Raw genomic sequence first — 14,233 nt, 5'->3', positions numbered from 1 at the left:
TTTGTTGCCAAAGACAGCTTTCAAAGGTAAAAGCTTGCGTATAAGGTTGCAAAAGCTACCTTCATCCTTCTAAAAAATGTTTGTTAAAGGACGTAATGCATGGTGTTCCTTTGAACTGTACACAATGTAACTGAACTTTTGACAATGGAGCCTTAAATATAAATGGCATTTTTAAATTCGTACAAGGACAACGTTTGACACGTGTTATGGACAGAGAAAAAAAAAGATTTACTGATCAGAGTAGTTCAACAAATATAATGTACTTTGATTTGGGCAAGATGAAGGGATGAGTTCAATCTTGTACGTCCTTGGTATGTTTGGTGTGTGAAAGCACACGGTGTAGTGTGATTAAGTGTAAAAAATAATCTCAATTCCATTCCAGATGACTGTTTGCGTGAAAATCCTTTCAAGTCAGACGTTCAGGCTGCATTATTAAGGATTATTCATAAGTTGTTGGTGAAAAGAATGTTTGTGCTCCTGGAACCCACAGTCCATGTGTGGTCTATTGATGTGGTAAATGCAGCCATCCTTGAGTTGGGCGACAAAAAGGTGACAAATATCCTTGTTTCAGTATTTTTAAGTAATTATTTTAATCTGAAATTAAAGGTTAATCAGATGTAAAAAAAAAACAATAATTTTCCACAGGAGATGTTTTGAGGTGAAGCTAGTCCAGTTCCTGAACTCTCTCTTCCGCGCGCCCTTTATTATGGGGGGTCAACCCAGGCGCGAGACGAGAGAGTCCAGGATAACTTGCATGCGCATGCGCCAGTTTTTCCCCTGAAATCGGGGGAAAAACCATATTTGGCAGCACTTTTGAAAACGCGCGCGCACAGATGACGAGTTCAACTACGCCACCGTGTACTAAAGCAGGATCACCGGGAAAAACTGTACAAAGAGCCTAGCTTGCATAGTATATACTAAAAGATAACGGCCAAAACACAAATCGCTATCCGTCAACCATTCCTGGTATTTTGTACCTGTCCATTGAATTGGTTATGGATGTAATTTAGCACAGTTTTTTCTTGCTTTTTTTTCGCGCGCTTGGTCGCGTAGTTGATTCGTCATTTGAGCGAGCAATTTTAACCCTAGCGCGCGCGTCCCAAGCAAGTGACGCCACACTCAGTTGTTTCTGATTGGTTCATTATAAGCATGCGCATGCAAGTTATCCTGGACTCTCTCTTCTCGCGCCTGGGTTTAACCCCTAAAAAGGGCGCGTGGAAGAGGGAGTTCAGGGACTGGACTAAGGTGAAGCTCGATTTATATTCATTTGATCCTGTGGTTTTGGATTATCCCACCTTCACTTCTTGTCCTACAGAACCTCTCCTAGAAAAACTTAGTGTATTGGGACCCTCCTCTGGGTTGTAGTGCTTACCCCGTAGATTTAATACCTCACCATACATGCTATGCCACCTGCATTAAATAAAAAAGATATATATTTGGTGTATTTGCAAGGCTAAAAAATCAGTTTTAAATTTATTAGAATCGAACGTTTTCGACTCTCATCATCAGGGTTAAAAGCCGTCCGTGATCGCACATCAGTTTTATACCTTAGTTATAACTACACAACGCAGCGATCGATTTATTTGTCCGGTGATCTGTCCCTTAAAATAGGATTTTGCTAAACAAAGAATTCTCCATTCCCGGGTCAATTGAAATGAATGGCTTGGATTTTCCAAAAGGTGGCTTGCTGGTTCCGAGTTATGGCAAATGTTTCGGTGTTTAGTTGTTCGTAGTTCGAATTTTCGCATTGTTTTCCCTACGTGGTTTTCTCCGCACGAGCATTATATTTTCGCCGGTAAATGAATTTCACTTGTGAAGATTTTTATCCTTGAGGTAAATAAGCTTTTAACTTAATGGTAGTAAGTGATCAGTGGAGACGGCTAAAATTCAGGTTATTACTTCAGGTGTTGCCATAATGTTAATTATAGTTTTAGAACTTTAATGTAGATTACCATTGCAGTAGCAATAATAAAACACTTTAAGGCTGGACAAGTTAGTAATTGGAGAAATTCTTTTTTAGGTTGTTGAAGATACACAAAGGCTGCTTCAACATCTGCTAAAGTCTTGTCATCGTCTAGGATATGACAATGCTTTTAAGTACTTGAATGTGTTAAGATTGTCAGGACCTAAGCAGCTATCTGCAGACGACAAGCAACAAATCATTTCACTCCTGATTCAATTTTTGAAGGTAGTATTGTTGTCAGTTAGCCGTAGTTGCTACACGTCTAGAGTTCAATGTGGCTATGTCTCGTGTTATGCAATTTGAGAAAAAGTGAAGTGTCTTGCCAGCTGTCTTGCCCAAAAACACAACACAACAACCCCCGCCTGCGCTCGAATCACAGGAATCTGGACCGCTCGATCCGAAGTCGAACAGTTACACGATATTAGACCACCGCGACTCCCAACTTAGCTCTTTAGCGACAATGAAACAGTACCTTATCATTTTCCCGTCTTCCTTGTGGTCTCTGAAAAAAATACATAGCAGCTACTAGCGAGTGTTAACTTCGTAACCCACTAAGCCGAGTTTAGTCTTTCCTGGATGGCCACTCCAGTCACCATAGTTCAATTTCCAAAATCAACTTGAAACCATTTCTGATTGCTATGTACAGCAGCTATCTACGCCAGCTTCCAGAAAATCCACCTATATAATGTTGGTAAAGCCAACCCTGACTTGCTCTATAGAAACTGTTAACTTCGTTTGAAATCGTTATGGACGATCACGGATGTTGTAATTGTGCACTTATCCTAGACCAGTCGCTTTGGAATTCTAAATCCGTAGATAGTACTGGGTACAACTTGCACTGTGATTGGTCTAGGCAACTTTTCTCTTAATATACACACGTACGATTGAGGTCACAGATGGAGAAAAACGCGGGCACCCTTCTTCAGCTGGAGAAGTTTTGGTTGAAAAACGAATTTGGCAAGCTCCTTTGCTTTATATGTAGGGCACCACCTTGTCCGGGGTGGCCTGTGATTCATTTTGAAATTTTAAAAACGCGTTGTTGAAAGTTATTTTTGTTGTATTGGTTGTAGGAACAACAGCATACTCTTGAACCTACTTTTCAAATTGCCTCAAGCGAGTTCAAGGAGGAAAAACTCGAAGTGACTCAGTTAGCAGGGTAGGCTACGTAATAACTATGTAAACTATCAACTCGTCGAGTTTCTTACTGTTGATGTTATATTTTATTTTTTATCGATAAAACAGGTTTACATGACGTTTTTTGCATGTTCCGTCGGTATTGTGATTTGCCTCGGTCGATAAGAACGTTTTTATTTCTGATTTTATTTTTTATACAGGTCTGGTCATGAAGGGTCATCGAGACAAGTCCAACCAGACAAGAAAACTGGAAGTACGACTGGCACAAAGCAGAAATATACGGCTAGGAAGTCAGCTGGCAGAATAATGAAGCGTGCACCCATTCAGCAGAAATGTGGTATGTTGGTAAATTTATAACTGGATAAGCTTTAATCGAACATATGCTTTAATCGATTATGCTTTTAAGTTTATCCTTTCTGCCAGGTCTACAGAATTCTCACGGGCCGAAGTAGTTGCCTTTTTATTGCTGCCGCAGCGAAGTGAGCCTGAAGCGAACGAGCGAGGCAGCTCTCTAATCGGCAAAAGGATTACTTTATGGGGCTTGCAATCGCTTTTTTTCTTCAAAACGCAAGGAATTGTGTTCGACGGAAAGATCAAAGGCGCAAGGAATTGTGGTTATGCGCGAATGGAAGATTTAGGATGCGCATCAAAGGCGCAAGGAATTGTGGTTATGCGCGAATGGAAGATTCAGGATGCGCAGTGGAGTTCAATGTGATCTTTGTGCTAATGCTTTGTGAATAATGGCGAAAGGTGCAGACGAAGCTCGGATGTGCGTCCTTCTTCTTTTCATGACTGTGTTTATGCGTTAAGTCCTGGTTGTGCTGATTGTAGAAGCCACAGTTCATTCTGCAATACAGAAAAATAAACGGTCCACGTGCCGCGCGTGCGACATCGGCAAAATGAACCTTCGTCGGAAGCCCCTTCGTCACTAGAGGAATAACGAATGGAGACCAAAGGAAATGATTTCTAACGTTAGCTGAATGCTTTGCATTTCAATGTTGAAAAGAAGGAAATTCGCATTCCAGGGCTTGCTCTTGGGTCATTGCAGATGTAAGCTAGTGGGAAAAGCAACTGTTTTCACGAGCGAAACAACCACCTGAAACGTCTGCTTTCACTAACTCATGTTACTGTAATGAATCCATTCTAACAATGCGTAACACAATGACTTCATAATTGCCATCTTTCTCATCAGAACATTGCCCTTTGGAACATGTGACGATATTCCCACTACTTGTTTCCAAGGAACTTTTTAAAGGCACAATATATAGCATTAAACTTAGAAATACAGTTAACTAAAAACGGAACAACTTTTCGGTGTCATCTTGGCATCATTACTCTCATTATCATTTTTGACACCTCACTTGAATGACATGAACACTGAACAGTTACAATTTAATTTATTCTATTTCGCACCTTTACTCTTAGTACGAATTTTTTTTTTTTTTCTCGTCACATACTTGATAATGGTGCCACTCACCAAAATGTCGTTCCGTTTTTTTGCTAATCTTTATGGTTAACAATATATAGCAATGAAAAATTTCCATGATGCGCAAAGTATTTCTCGTTATTGTTTAGTGCGGGCAAATTTTTATTGTACCCAAAGGCCAAACCAAAGGCCTCGTTGATTGCGTTTTGATATGTGACCGGGCGTGATGCAGGATTTCAAACAAGTGACATCTTGGATTTTCAGCGCGCACAAAGTAAACTGAAAATGTTTTAAAATACTCTGCTTTTCAAGGTAAATTTTGTAAAAAAAAAAAAAGTTCACTCGAATCGACACGAAGCTCTCTTCAGTCTAATTTTACTACAGTGACTTGTTATGTCACACAGCAGGGTAAGTAGCCTGGTGTAAAACTTTTTGCAAAAAACCAGGCAGTGCTAATGCTGTGCGTCACCATACATGACCTGGCAAAAGTATACACGAAAGTGGATCCTGCCTGAGCTCTTGGGCAGACTATAAAATCATAAATCGCTTCCTGATGAATTATGTCATAGTACACGTCTGTTAAACTTTTATTAATCCTACGACACCTTGCATCGATCTCGCCCGCACTTCCTAACCTTTGACCATTACTAGTATATTTTTTATTAAAGAGTATCAATTTCCATAAGTCTCCTTTACCGTATGTTTATACTTCCTTGATATAAGTTATTCCAAAAGTCAAAACCACTACATATGGACTAAAATGTGTAAGATATACTGCTGCCAAGGCGTGGAACTTTATCCCCGACACAATGCGAACGCTGAAGGCTTTGCGTTTAAGTCCGCTAGCGTTATTTGATTTAAAATTGTAAATAGTTTCTTAACTTTTTGTATTTTCTTTTTCTTTGTTCTTGTTTTTGTCTCTTTTGCTTTTTTTCGGCATAAAACCATATTTTTGCTAGGGGCCTTAACTAAATCAGTTACCTGGTTACTGCAAGCATACTACTAAATCTTTCTTCCCCATTGGCAGCACTTCCACCATTTAGGTATACTAGTTCTAGTTATTAAATTGCCATCGGTCTGTCGATCATCTTTTACCTTTTTATGGATTTTGGGTGATTCTTCTGTGATATCATCTGTTTAATATTACAGAACACGTACCGATGACGACTATATGACAAATGGTCATACATAATTTGAAATTCATAATAACAATCTTAGGAGGCCTAATAAGTTAAGGATTATATCGGAAAGGATATAAGTGCAATTTTGCATAATTTCCAAATAAAACAGTGGACAAGGAACTCGCGTTGTCTTGTTACGCATACACGACATCTGTCAGAATGAGATGATATTGGAAACTTCTGGGACATGTCAGTTTTCCTCTGAATTCTTAGACAATCTTCAAAAACACTTAGCAGTCTCAAATTAATATACATAGCAGTCGTTATACCTTTAGAAGTAATCGGTGCAAGCTCGTCACAGACCTTGCAGAATCTTCCGATTAATGTTCGGAAATAGTTACCTTGGATGGCGCTTGCATGACTTGGGGTGGTTTTCTTATTCTTAACTAAACAGAGCTAATGTGTTATGTTAAGTTTTATGATAAAAGGTATAGAAAGACTGTACATATAGTTTAATTTTTTTCCTAAGGTGCTACATCAAAAGATCCAATAGATGATGAAGAATGTTCAGCGAAAATATCTGATCAGAAAGGTCAGAAAGGGTCGATCTCTAAAGGAGATGACGATGCTAGCATTCTAGATGATGGTAACAACCAACTTGTACTGAATTCTCAGAAGAATGCTCTAGCAAGTGTAGAGGAAGATCTTGATGATTTGTACAGCACACAAATCCAGAGCGAAAAAGAGGAAAACACCAATTTTTCAAGTACAGGCGATGAAGATAGGGCTGTTCCAAATGAACACATCCACAAAGCAAAACCACAAAAACGTGTATCATTTGCCATTGATTCAAGCCCAGCTGACCCAGTAATGGATTGCAATAGACCATCTGACAGTCAAACAGCCATCACAAAGCCCAGTCGAGCCCTTTCAGAAAATGAGTTTTTCCATGAGATTCTAAGCTGGAAGGTGCAAAACCTTCTCAACTCACAAAGTTATGAAGGACCTGCCAGTCTAGATCGGACAAGTGTTCCCACTTCCTTTCAATCCATGGACCAGTATTATAACACATTCAAGCCTTTGTTATTCATGGATGTCTGGGAACAGGTAGTTAAGCTATCTTGTCATTTCAGTAGGCTTCATGTGAAAACAGGTCCAAGAGATCCAAGAGTGTTATTGAATTGTTTTAACAGTGGTCATTCACCTTAAAACACCTTGCAAAATAAAATGATAAAAGATTATGCTGACCCCTAAATTTAAATAAGATGATTGTAAAGTAAAGAAATGATCCTCGCAGTGAATTTGCAATGAAAGAAATTAAAAAGAAAGAACTTTTTCTGGCTTCTTTCTTTGCAATTTCTTTAATTGCAAATTCACTGCGAGGATCATTTCTTTACTTTACAACTCATCCGCAGTTCATACAAATGAGCTCTTTCATATACTTTACACCAAAATGGTCTTAGTTGAATGCCAATTATACAGTAGCTGTAGTTCAGAGGACGATTTGCTGCTCTTATGATATCCCGCAGTAGTCTTATTGACATATTAGCTGGCAAACAATCAAAAACAAGTTGATATATATAAAAGTGTTAGAGGACAGTTAATATCGTGGCGTTGGCCTCTATCTTAAACCATCTTTCTAGGCTATTAAACGTTGGGAGGACGAGGACGTGAACAAGAAACCTGTTGCCATTGATGTTGCCGATGAAAGAACCGCCAACGGCTTCCGGATCATTAGCTGCAGTGGTCTCTTAAATAAACAGCAGAGAGAGAAGGCCTTGTTCCCTGTGGAAAGCGATTTGGTTCTTGTGAGACTTGATGCTGATGATGGAGGAGGTGGGGGGTATCCGTGCCACATGTTCTACGTGTACATCCACCCTCTTTCCTCAAAAATATCGGGGAGAAGGAGGGGGATGTACACAGACTATTCCACCATTATTTTTATGTTCAAGTTCTATATTATATATATGTGTGCTTGAATAGGAAAACAAACATTTCTAATATGCGGTGTAATATAAGAACGTTATTACAATTATTGACCGTTCTTGTTTGCAGGTAGTACAAACTAATCTTAATCGATCATACAATTTAAATAATACACAATCAGCTAACTGAACTCATTTCACACAGCGTGTGACTAGACAGACATGGAAAACAAATTGTTCATTCAAAGATTATTAAACCATCGATCTGGTAGCAACATCCTGAAATGAGAACAAAAATTGTCGGAAATACGTTTTAGACGTTTTAAAAGTCCTATTCCAGACTGGTTTGCAATAATGAATTTTATCCCTGTTGAGTTCAACAAATTACTAAAAGCAGTGGTAACAATTTTCTGTTGATCGTCGATTACTCTTACTATAGGTGTTAGTAATGAGCAGTCAAGATTCCGATCTGATAGTGCAGCAGTCTTTGGTTTCGTGGAAAAACTAGCGGTTGAGCCCGCACGGCCATCACGAAGAGACAGTTTTGGCAGTAGATGTGGAGAAAAGGGTATGATTGGTCTCCTGTTTATAAAGAAATTATGTTAGCAAGAATAACCTGGAGGTCTGTTGTGGAAGTGTAAGGTATTCCTAACAAAATGCTCTCAGTAGAACGATATAAGCCAATGGCCACGTGTTAGGGCCTGTTTACAAGCAGGTAGGGTAACCCTAGTGCTAGGGTTGCCCTAGCAGGAGGGTTACCCTAGCGCTCCCACATTTCTTCTATTTTTCATCGACGTGTTTACAAGGCAGCTAGGGTTACCCTAGCACTAGGGTAACCCTAGCGCCAGGGTAACCCTAGCGCCTTGTAAACGCTCTGCTAGGGACAACTCGCCTACCCGGGACAACTTTATTTTGGCTCCAAGAAGCTAAATATGTTTAAAAATACCGACAAAAACAGCGAATTGTGACCAAGAAACATCGTGTTCATTCACAATTTGTCGTATTTTTGCACTGGAACGGAATTATTTTCGAATAACAGCTTCTTACGACAAAATTTTACAAGGTTAACTGAAGCGTAACCGGTGTAAGTTGACCCGGGTAGTAGGGTTACCCTACCTGCGAATTTTTTGCTTGTAAACCCGGGCTATCTTCTAACCCTCTTGCTAGGGTAACCCTAGCACTAGGGTTACCCTACCTGCTTGTAAACAGGCCCTTATTCATCAATGAACGTTTCTACAAGATTCCATAAAACGCTGTGTGGAAAACTGATTAAATCATTTTCCATTATTCTATATGTGTAGATTAGTTGAACACGATTGTGCCTTTTCCTTGTGATGGTTTAAGTTGGTTTTACATTGTGGCGTTTTACGCCTTGTTCTATCAATGTTTGTGATTGCAGAAGCTACTGAGGTGAAATTCCTTCTCACGTTAGACATCAAAACCACTTCAAATTTCCAACCAGTGAGGAATTGTCGCCTTCATGTAGAATTTGTGACATCACTCCTAAAAGAACTTCGGCAATGGTCTGGTTTGATGTATCTTAACAGGAGTCCCTTAGCCTGTGATATCTTAAGACCGCGGAAAACAGAATATTTCTGTTCCGGTGATTATCGACAGTCATCTCATGTTGCCGAGGTACTGCAAGCTATACAACATAACGTATTTTATTTGTTTTTTACCATTTATACAAGCATTTGAGAAATGCTGGTTAAAATTCAAATTAAAATACTTATTTGGTTTACCTATCATAAGCATTTTCATAATGATGAAAGTTTCTTTCGGGATGCCCGAGAACGTCCAAAATATAAAGAAAAAATGTGTTCCTTTTCCTCCCCCTTACTACATATAGTTTCAGACTCAGTAATAAACTCGAGTTCTCGCATAGCTATTCAGGTTATAAGAACGTCCCAAAGTTTAAGGAAAATCCCCAATCAAAATTTGAGCGCCCCATTGGGTTATCTTAGGTTAAAGACGTACGTGAACTTATACACCGTCCTTTTGTGGGCTGTTCAATTTACAGGATTACAAAACATCACAGGAAAGGGCCATTTCCACTGCAGCGAATGCTGTAGATCTGCCCTACGAAATACCACGTATTTGCCTAGTGCAGGGATATCCAGGAACGGGGAAGTCTCACACTATTGTAGGCCTTGTCAAAGAGATATTGAACGTAAGTTACAAGTTATTGGTTTGGTGTAAACACCAATTTGTATTCCCTCTTTAGATACTGTTTCAATAGCAAATCATAATGGCAATAGCAAATCATCAATTTGGTGTAAATAGATTGCAGGATCACAGAAGTGACCGATCTACAACCGGCAATCTTAATTTTTATAAGGATAGTCTTGTTTGTATGTATACATAGTAACCTTTATGTTGCATTTATGTATATAGGGATATAAATACTAGTTATGCAACGCTTTCTCGTGGTAAACCATGGAATATCCCACGAGTCACTTGTGTTTTCTCGGTATACACACGAGCCTTTAGGCGAGTGTGTATACGAAGAAAATACAAGTGACAAGTGGGATATTCCATGGTATACCACGAGAAAGTGTTGTGTAACTATTTTATACCATGCCATAGAAAATACGCTGACTAAATTTCGCCGGGACAAAAAATCGCAGTGCACGATGGGAAGGTTGAGTTGAATACCGTCGAATATACAAAGGCCTTTCTGTACTCTGATTGGCTGTATTTTCTATGGCATGGTATAAATTATTATATGTATGTGTGTGTAAGGTTTATACCATGGCGATGTATTGTTATGTATCTACTAAATGTGATTTCGATCTGTTTTGTCTGTCTAGCGGGCCCAGGAAACGCCAACACGTAACATGTCAGATCCTGCACATGGAGGTCTTGCAAACAAAGCAAGAATTCTTTTATGTGCACCATCTAATGCTGCCTTGGATGAGTTGATTGGCCGAATCACAGCGGCAAGGATACGACTTGATAGGCGTCATGGTAAAAAGCAAACTCACTGGCAAGATGCTGCCAAGTCAGGTTTGTTAAAGATTTGTGATTCAACTAATGATATATTTTAACCCTTTGTTTGTAAGGGATGAGGTCACAGGTCCTAATCCTACTGAAGCCTTGGGATTTTTTCTGGGAATTCCTCTTAACTGCAGAAGATGTTTCACAGCTGCAAGAATCACTTTATTGCCATGTTAGAAGAGCCTACTGGTGTATAAGGGAGGGACGATGGCCCAAAAATAGGTGTCTTGGTTCTGGGTTCAACCCCCCTGGCTAGGGTCCTTATGTTGTGCTTTTGGCCAAGGCACTTTAATTTACCCTCACAGCTGACTCGTCCCCAGTCGTCTCTTATGCGAAAATTGCAAGACGCGAAGGATGATGATCTCGCTTCTCTTCTTCCTTCCCATGATTCCCTCCGTGTTCAGCTCAAGACGGACTCAAAAGACGACTGGGGACGAGTCAGCCCTCACAGTGCTTCTCCCGCCCAGGAGTGTAAATGGGTATTGAGGCAACCGGCCTGACAAAATGCTGACCTTGCATCTCATCCACGGGGAGTAGCAATACTCCTAGCTGCTTCATGCTACGGCAATTGTGTCCGTCCATGACACTAAACAATTAAGTTTTGTTTCTCTTTAACTCTAGCATTCTCAAACAACTGTGGCGACTTGCGTCTGGTATGGGTAGGCCTTAAATCCCATTGCGATCCAGCAGTCGTGAAGTTCTCATTAGACTGCATGATAAAGCAGATACTAGAAAATTCGTCTGCTATAGCGACGGAAGACGATCTTAACGGTATCAAAGAGAGGCTAGAAACCATTGACGCCAGGGAGAAGGAATTGGAGCGCACGATTAGGAGATTAGAGCATGCATCTCAACGCGATGAAAATCAGGTATGTAGGCTAATTCCGTGCTTGCTCGGTATAATATCAAAAATGAGACCAGCTTTTGAAGCGGACAAAAAAGTAACCTTCCATTTTAGTTTATGAAAGAAAACTTCGACATTGTACCAAAAATGAATGAACGCTATAACGGCTACGGTCAACATACGCTTTGTCAAGCCATTAGTAAAACTAATACCATATAAAGTTGCATTGGGCGTTTTTTTTTTCTTGTAGAACAATTCAACTAGCATGTGGTGCTAAAAGAAAAAAAAAATGTCTTTTCAATTTCTTACATTTTCGGCTCGCATGTATTATGAAGTCGTGAAAATAAAGTTACTGGTTTCTAAAAATGCCGCGAAAGTTTCATGTTAAGCCGTGATCGATCTTTTTATTCCCACACCCCAGTGTTTCCATGTAAAGGTCGTGTTCATTTCGTGTTCATTCAAATGTTGCTCTAATACTGGTGTGTGATTGACAGCTCGAAAGATGGCAAGAAGAAAAAACAGATCTCATCGAGGAAAAGCGTGGTCTAAAAGTGGCGTACGATGCAATGAGGGCCAGGAAGGAAAAGAAAGCAAGAAATGAAGCAAGGATAACAAGAGACATCCTTGATTGTGCAGATGTAATCTGTACCACCCTAAATGATGCTGGAAGTAACATCTTAAAGCGAAACCTTGCTACACGGTTAGAATAGACCTTTCCTAAAGACACGATTTTTATTTCAAACTGTAGATCAAGCTTCGTATTCAGTAGGTGTGCATTTACAAATTTCCTAAGTTTGTCCTTGGCCTGAACTGCAAGGGCCACGCAACAACTTCTCAACACTGTACTAAACTTTGCATGAGAGACCTTTCTCCCGATACGGCGGCCATCATGAATTCTATTGTTCCAAATAGCTATTTATTGGATGGCCAGAGGGCAAATACGTATTAATTTGCCTCCTGGGCAAATGTCTTTCAAAAGAAAAAAAGGAAATCAAAATGGCCGCCGCATCGGTAAAAAGGTCTATCAGTGCATTTACGAAAAAAAAAAAGAAATATAGTGCACAATGGCTTTTCCTGTTTGTAATTTGTAACGCAAGCTTTTACGGTTACTTTAATTCCAGAACACGCCAAACGGGTTACATGTTCTCGTACTCTAAATTCCACTGTGCCACTAGAACAAGGAGAATGGAGTAATTATTACGTCCATGCGAGGCTAAACCTTGAAGAGTATTATGGTATTTTTCGGAAGCCTTTTGTTTTATTATTACTCTAAAATTTAAACTGGGTTTTGTTACTGATGTTATTTCATTACTGTTTGTAGGTATCGTTTTTCTTTTACGTGCGTTATTGTGCATGAGGTAAGGATAAAATAGTTAAACAGCCCGTCTGTTGTTGCCTTTACTCCTCCTTGTAAAATTACCTTAGCAATATAATTTCGTTTACTGACAAGAAAGTGTTCTATTTTGTAACCAACATTGAGAGCAGCGGGAGTAAACTATTTTGGCTTTGTCGTACTTTATTGATTTCATGGTACTGGATATGACGACGCTACGGTCTTGAGTGTTTGTTAATGCTCTGAAACTGACTTAATTCTGGTAGCAGAAATTAAAGCTGTGGAACATGTGAGATGTCATTTTTGGTATTCATTAGTAACACATAGAATTAAACAGTAAATTGTATTGTTAGTAACTCATTATGTATGTTTGTTCATGAACATGTTATTGATCATGACTACGCAAACTCTTGTTTTGCAGGCCTGCCAGTCCAGTGAGCTGGATTTGCTCATACCATTGAAGTTTCAGCTATCCAAGCTGGTGTTAGTCGGGGAAGCCAAACAGCTACCATCCACAGAAATGTCAGTGGTACGTCAAACCCAAAGCAATCCTCAGTTCTTTTCTCTTGTTGCTCTTCTCTGACTGTTTCCGAAGACGCGATGTTCCCTTATATATTTCCCTAACCTTTTAGATCGACTAATGTAAATGTTCTGTTAGGTGAAGTGGCTTATTATTTTCCGTGCGTAGATCATCATTTCTTCATTTCGGTGTGCTTGGCCAAAACATCGAGGGGGCGAGGGTGGGATCACACAACAAAGCTTAATATGGGGAGCGGAGAGGCTCCGAGACTGGTCCAAACCCTTACCGTTTTATACACAATTCTTTCATATACCTACATTAGAAAAACTTCAACCCTTTGTCAAACTTTTAACCTGAGTAACACTTTAAAATACTAATCAGCCGTAGGTGAGTCTCTCCCAGATATTTTGAAATACCCTTTTAGATAACTAAATGAAAGTTTTCCCTTCCCTTTCCTATACTTCAACTCGTGGAATCCGGCCTACCCTTTAATATACCTTTAGCCTCAAAATGGTACCCCTTCGGGCGGAGCCTCCCCGTATAGCCCAATAAAGGGGGTATCCCCCGTTGGACCCAAACTCTGTAAATCCGAATTCTGAATCTCTCCGCGTTGTTCTTTACATTAACATGTAGTCAAGTTTTGTTGCAATATCATCTTTCTCTAATTTATTCAAACCTTTCACTTGTCATGATATTTCCTCCCTTAACCCGCTTTATAAACCCTTTTTTGCAGAAAACAAAAGAGAAGTTATTTGGACGTTCCATGTTTGAAAGACTCTACGAGTTCTTCGGATCTCGAAAAGAAGGTTAGTTATTAATTTTGCGCTTGATTGTACGCTTTTACTTTTGAAGTTCCAGAATAACTAGCTTTTCACAGTGTTTTAGGTTTCTTGACATGAGAGGTTTTGAATGTATATTACAACTTGCAATGGTAAACAAAACCCCGCCACATACTTCTCGCTGTATGTTA

The 14,233-nt window shown here is 39.6% G+C and overlaps 1 protein-coding gene across 2 annotated transcripts in view; it reads left to right on the top strand.

Annotated features, from left to right (window-relative positions):
- The window catches only part of LOC144643749 (uncharacterized), a 50,857-nt gene that overhangs the window by 25,394 nt on the left and 11,230 nt on the right, over positions 1-14,233 (top strand). For both annotated transcript variants that reach the window (XM_078503087.1, XM_078503088.1), the window contains 15 exons: positions 383-549; positions 2,021-2,188; positions 3,034-3,119; positions 3,298-3,434; positions 6,174-6,751; positions 7,288-7,480; positions 8,009-8,137; positions 8,969-9,204; positions 9,590-9,739; positions 10,380-10,575; positions 11,188-11,435; positions 11,905-12,110; positions 12,732-12,768; positions 13,165-13,272; positions 13,997-14,069. In XM_078503087.1, coding sequence (XP_078359213.1) covers positions 383-549; positions 2,021-2,188; positions 3,034-3,119; positions 3,298-3,434; positions 6,174-6,751; positions 7,288-7,480; positions 8,009-8,137; positions 8,969-9,204; positions 9,590-9,739; positions 10,380-10,575; positions 11,188-11,435; positions 11,905-12,110; positions 12,732-12,768; positions 13,165-13,272; positions 13,997-14,069 — 2,712 coding nt within the window. The remainder of the gene's footprint in view (positions 1-382; positions 550-2,020; positions 2,189-3,033; positions 3,120-3,297; positions 3,435-6,173; positions 6,752-7,287; positions 7,481-8,008; positions 8,138-8,968; positions 9,205-9,589; positions 9,740-10,379; positions 10,576-11,187; positions 11,436-11,904; positions 12,111-12,731; positions 12,769-13,164; positions 13,273-13,996; positions 14,070-14,233) is intronic.

Source organism: Oculina patagonica, chromosome 2 (genome assembly GCF_052425735.1).
Source record: "Oculina patagonica isolate OP01 chromosome 2, crgOcupat, whole genome shotgun sequence".
Lineage (NCBI taxonomy): Eukaryota > Metazoa > Cnidaria > Anthozoa > Scleractinia > Oculinidae > Oculina > Oculina patagonica.
Note: the sequence above shows the minus strand (reverse complement) of the source record. Positions and strands in the feature narration are given on the sequence as shown.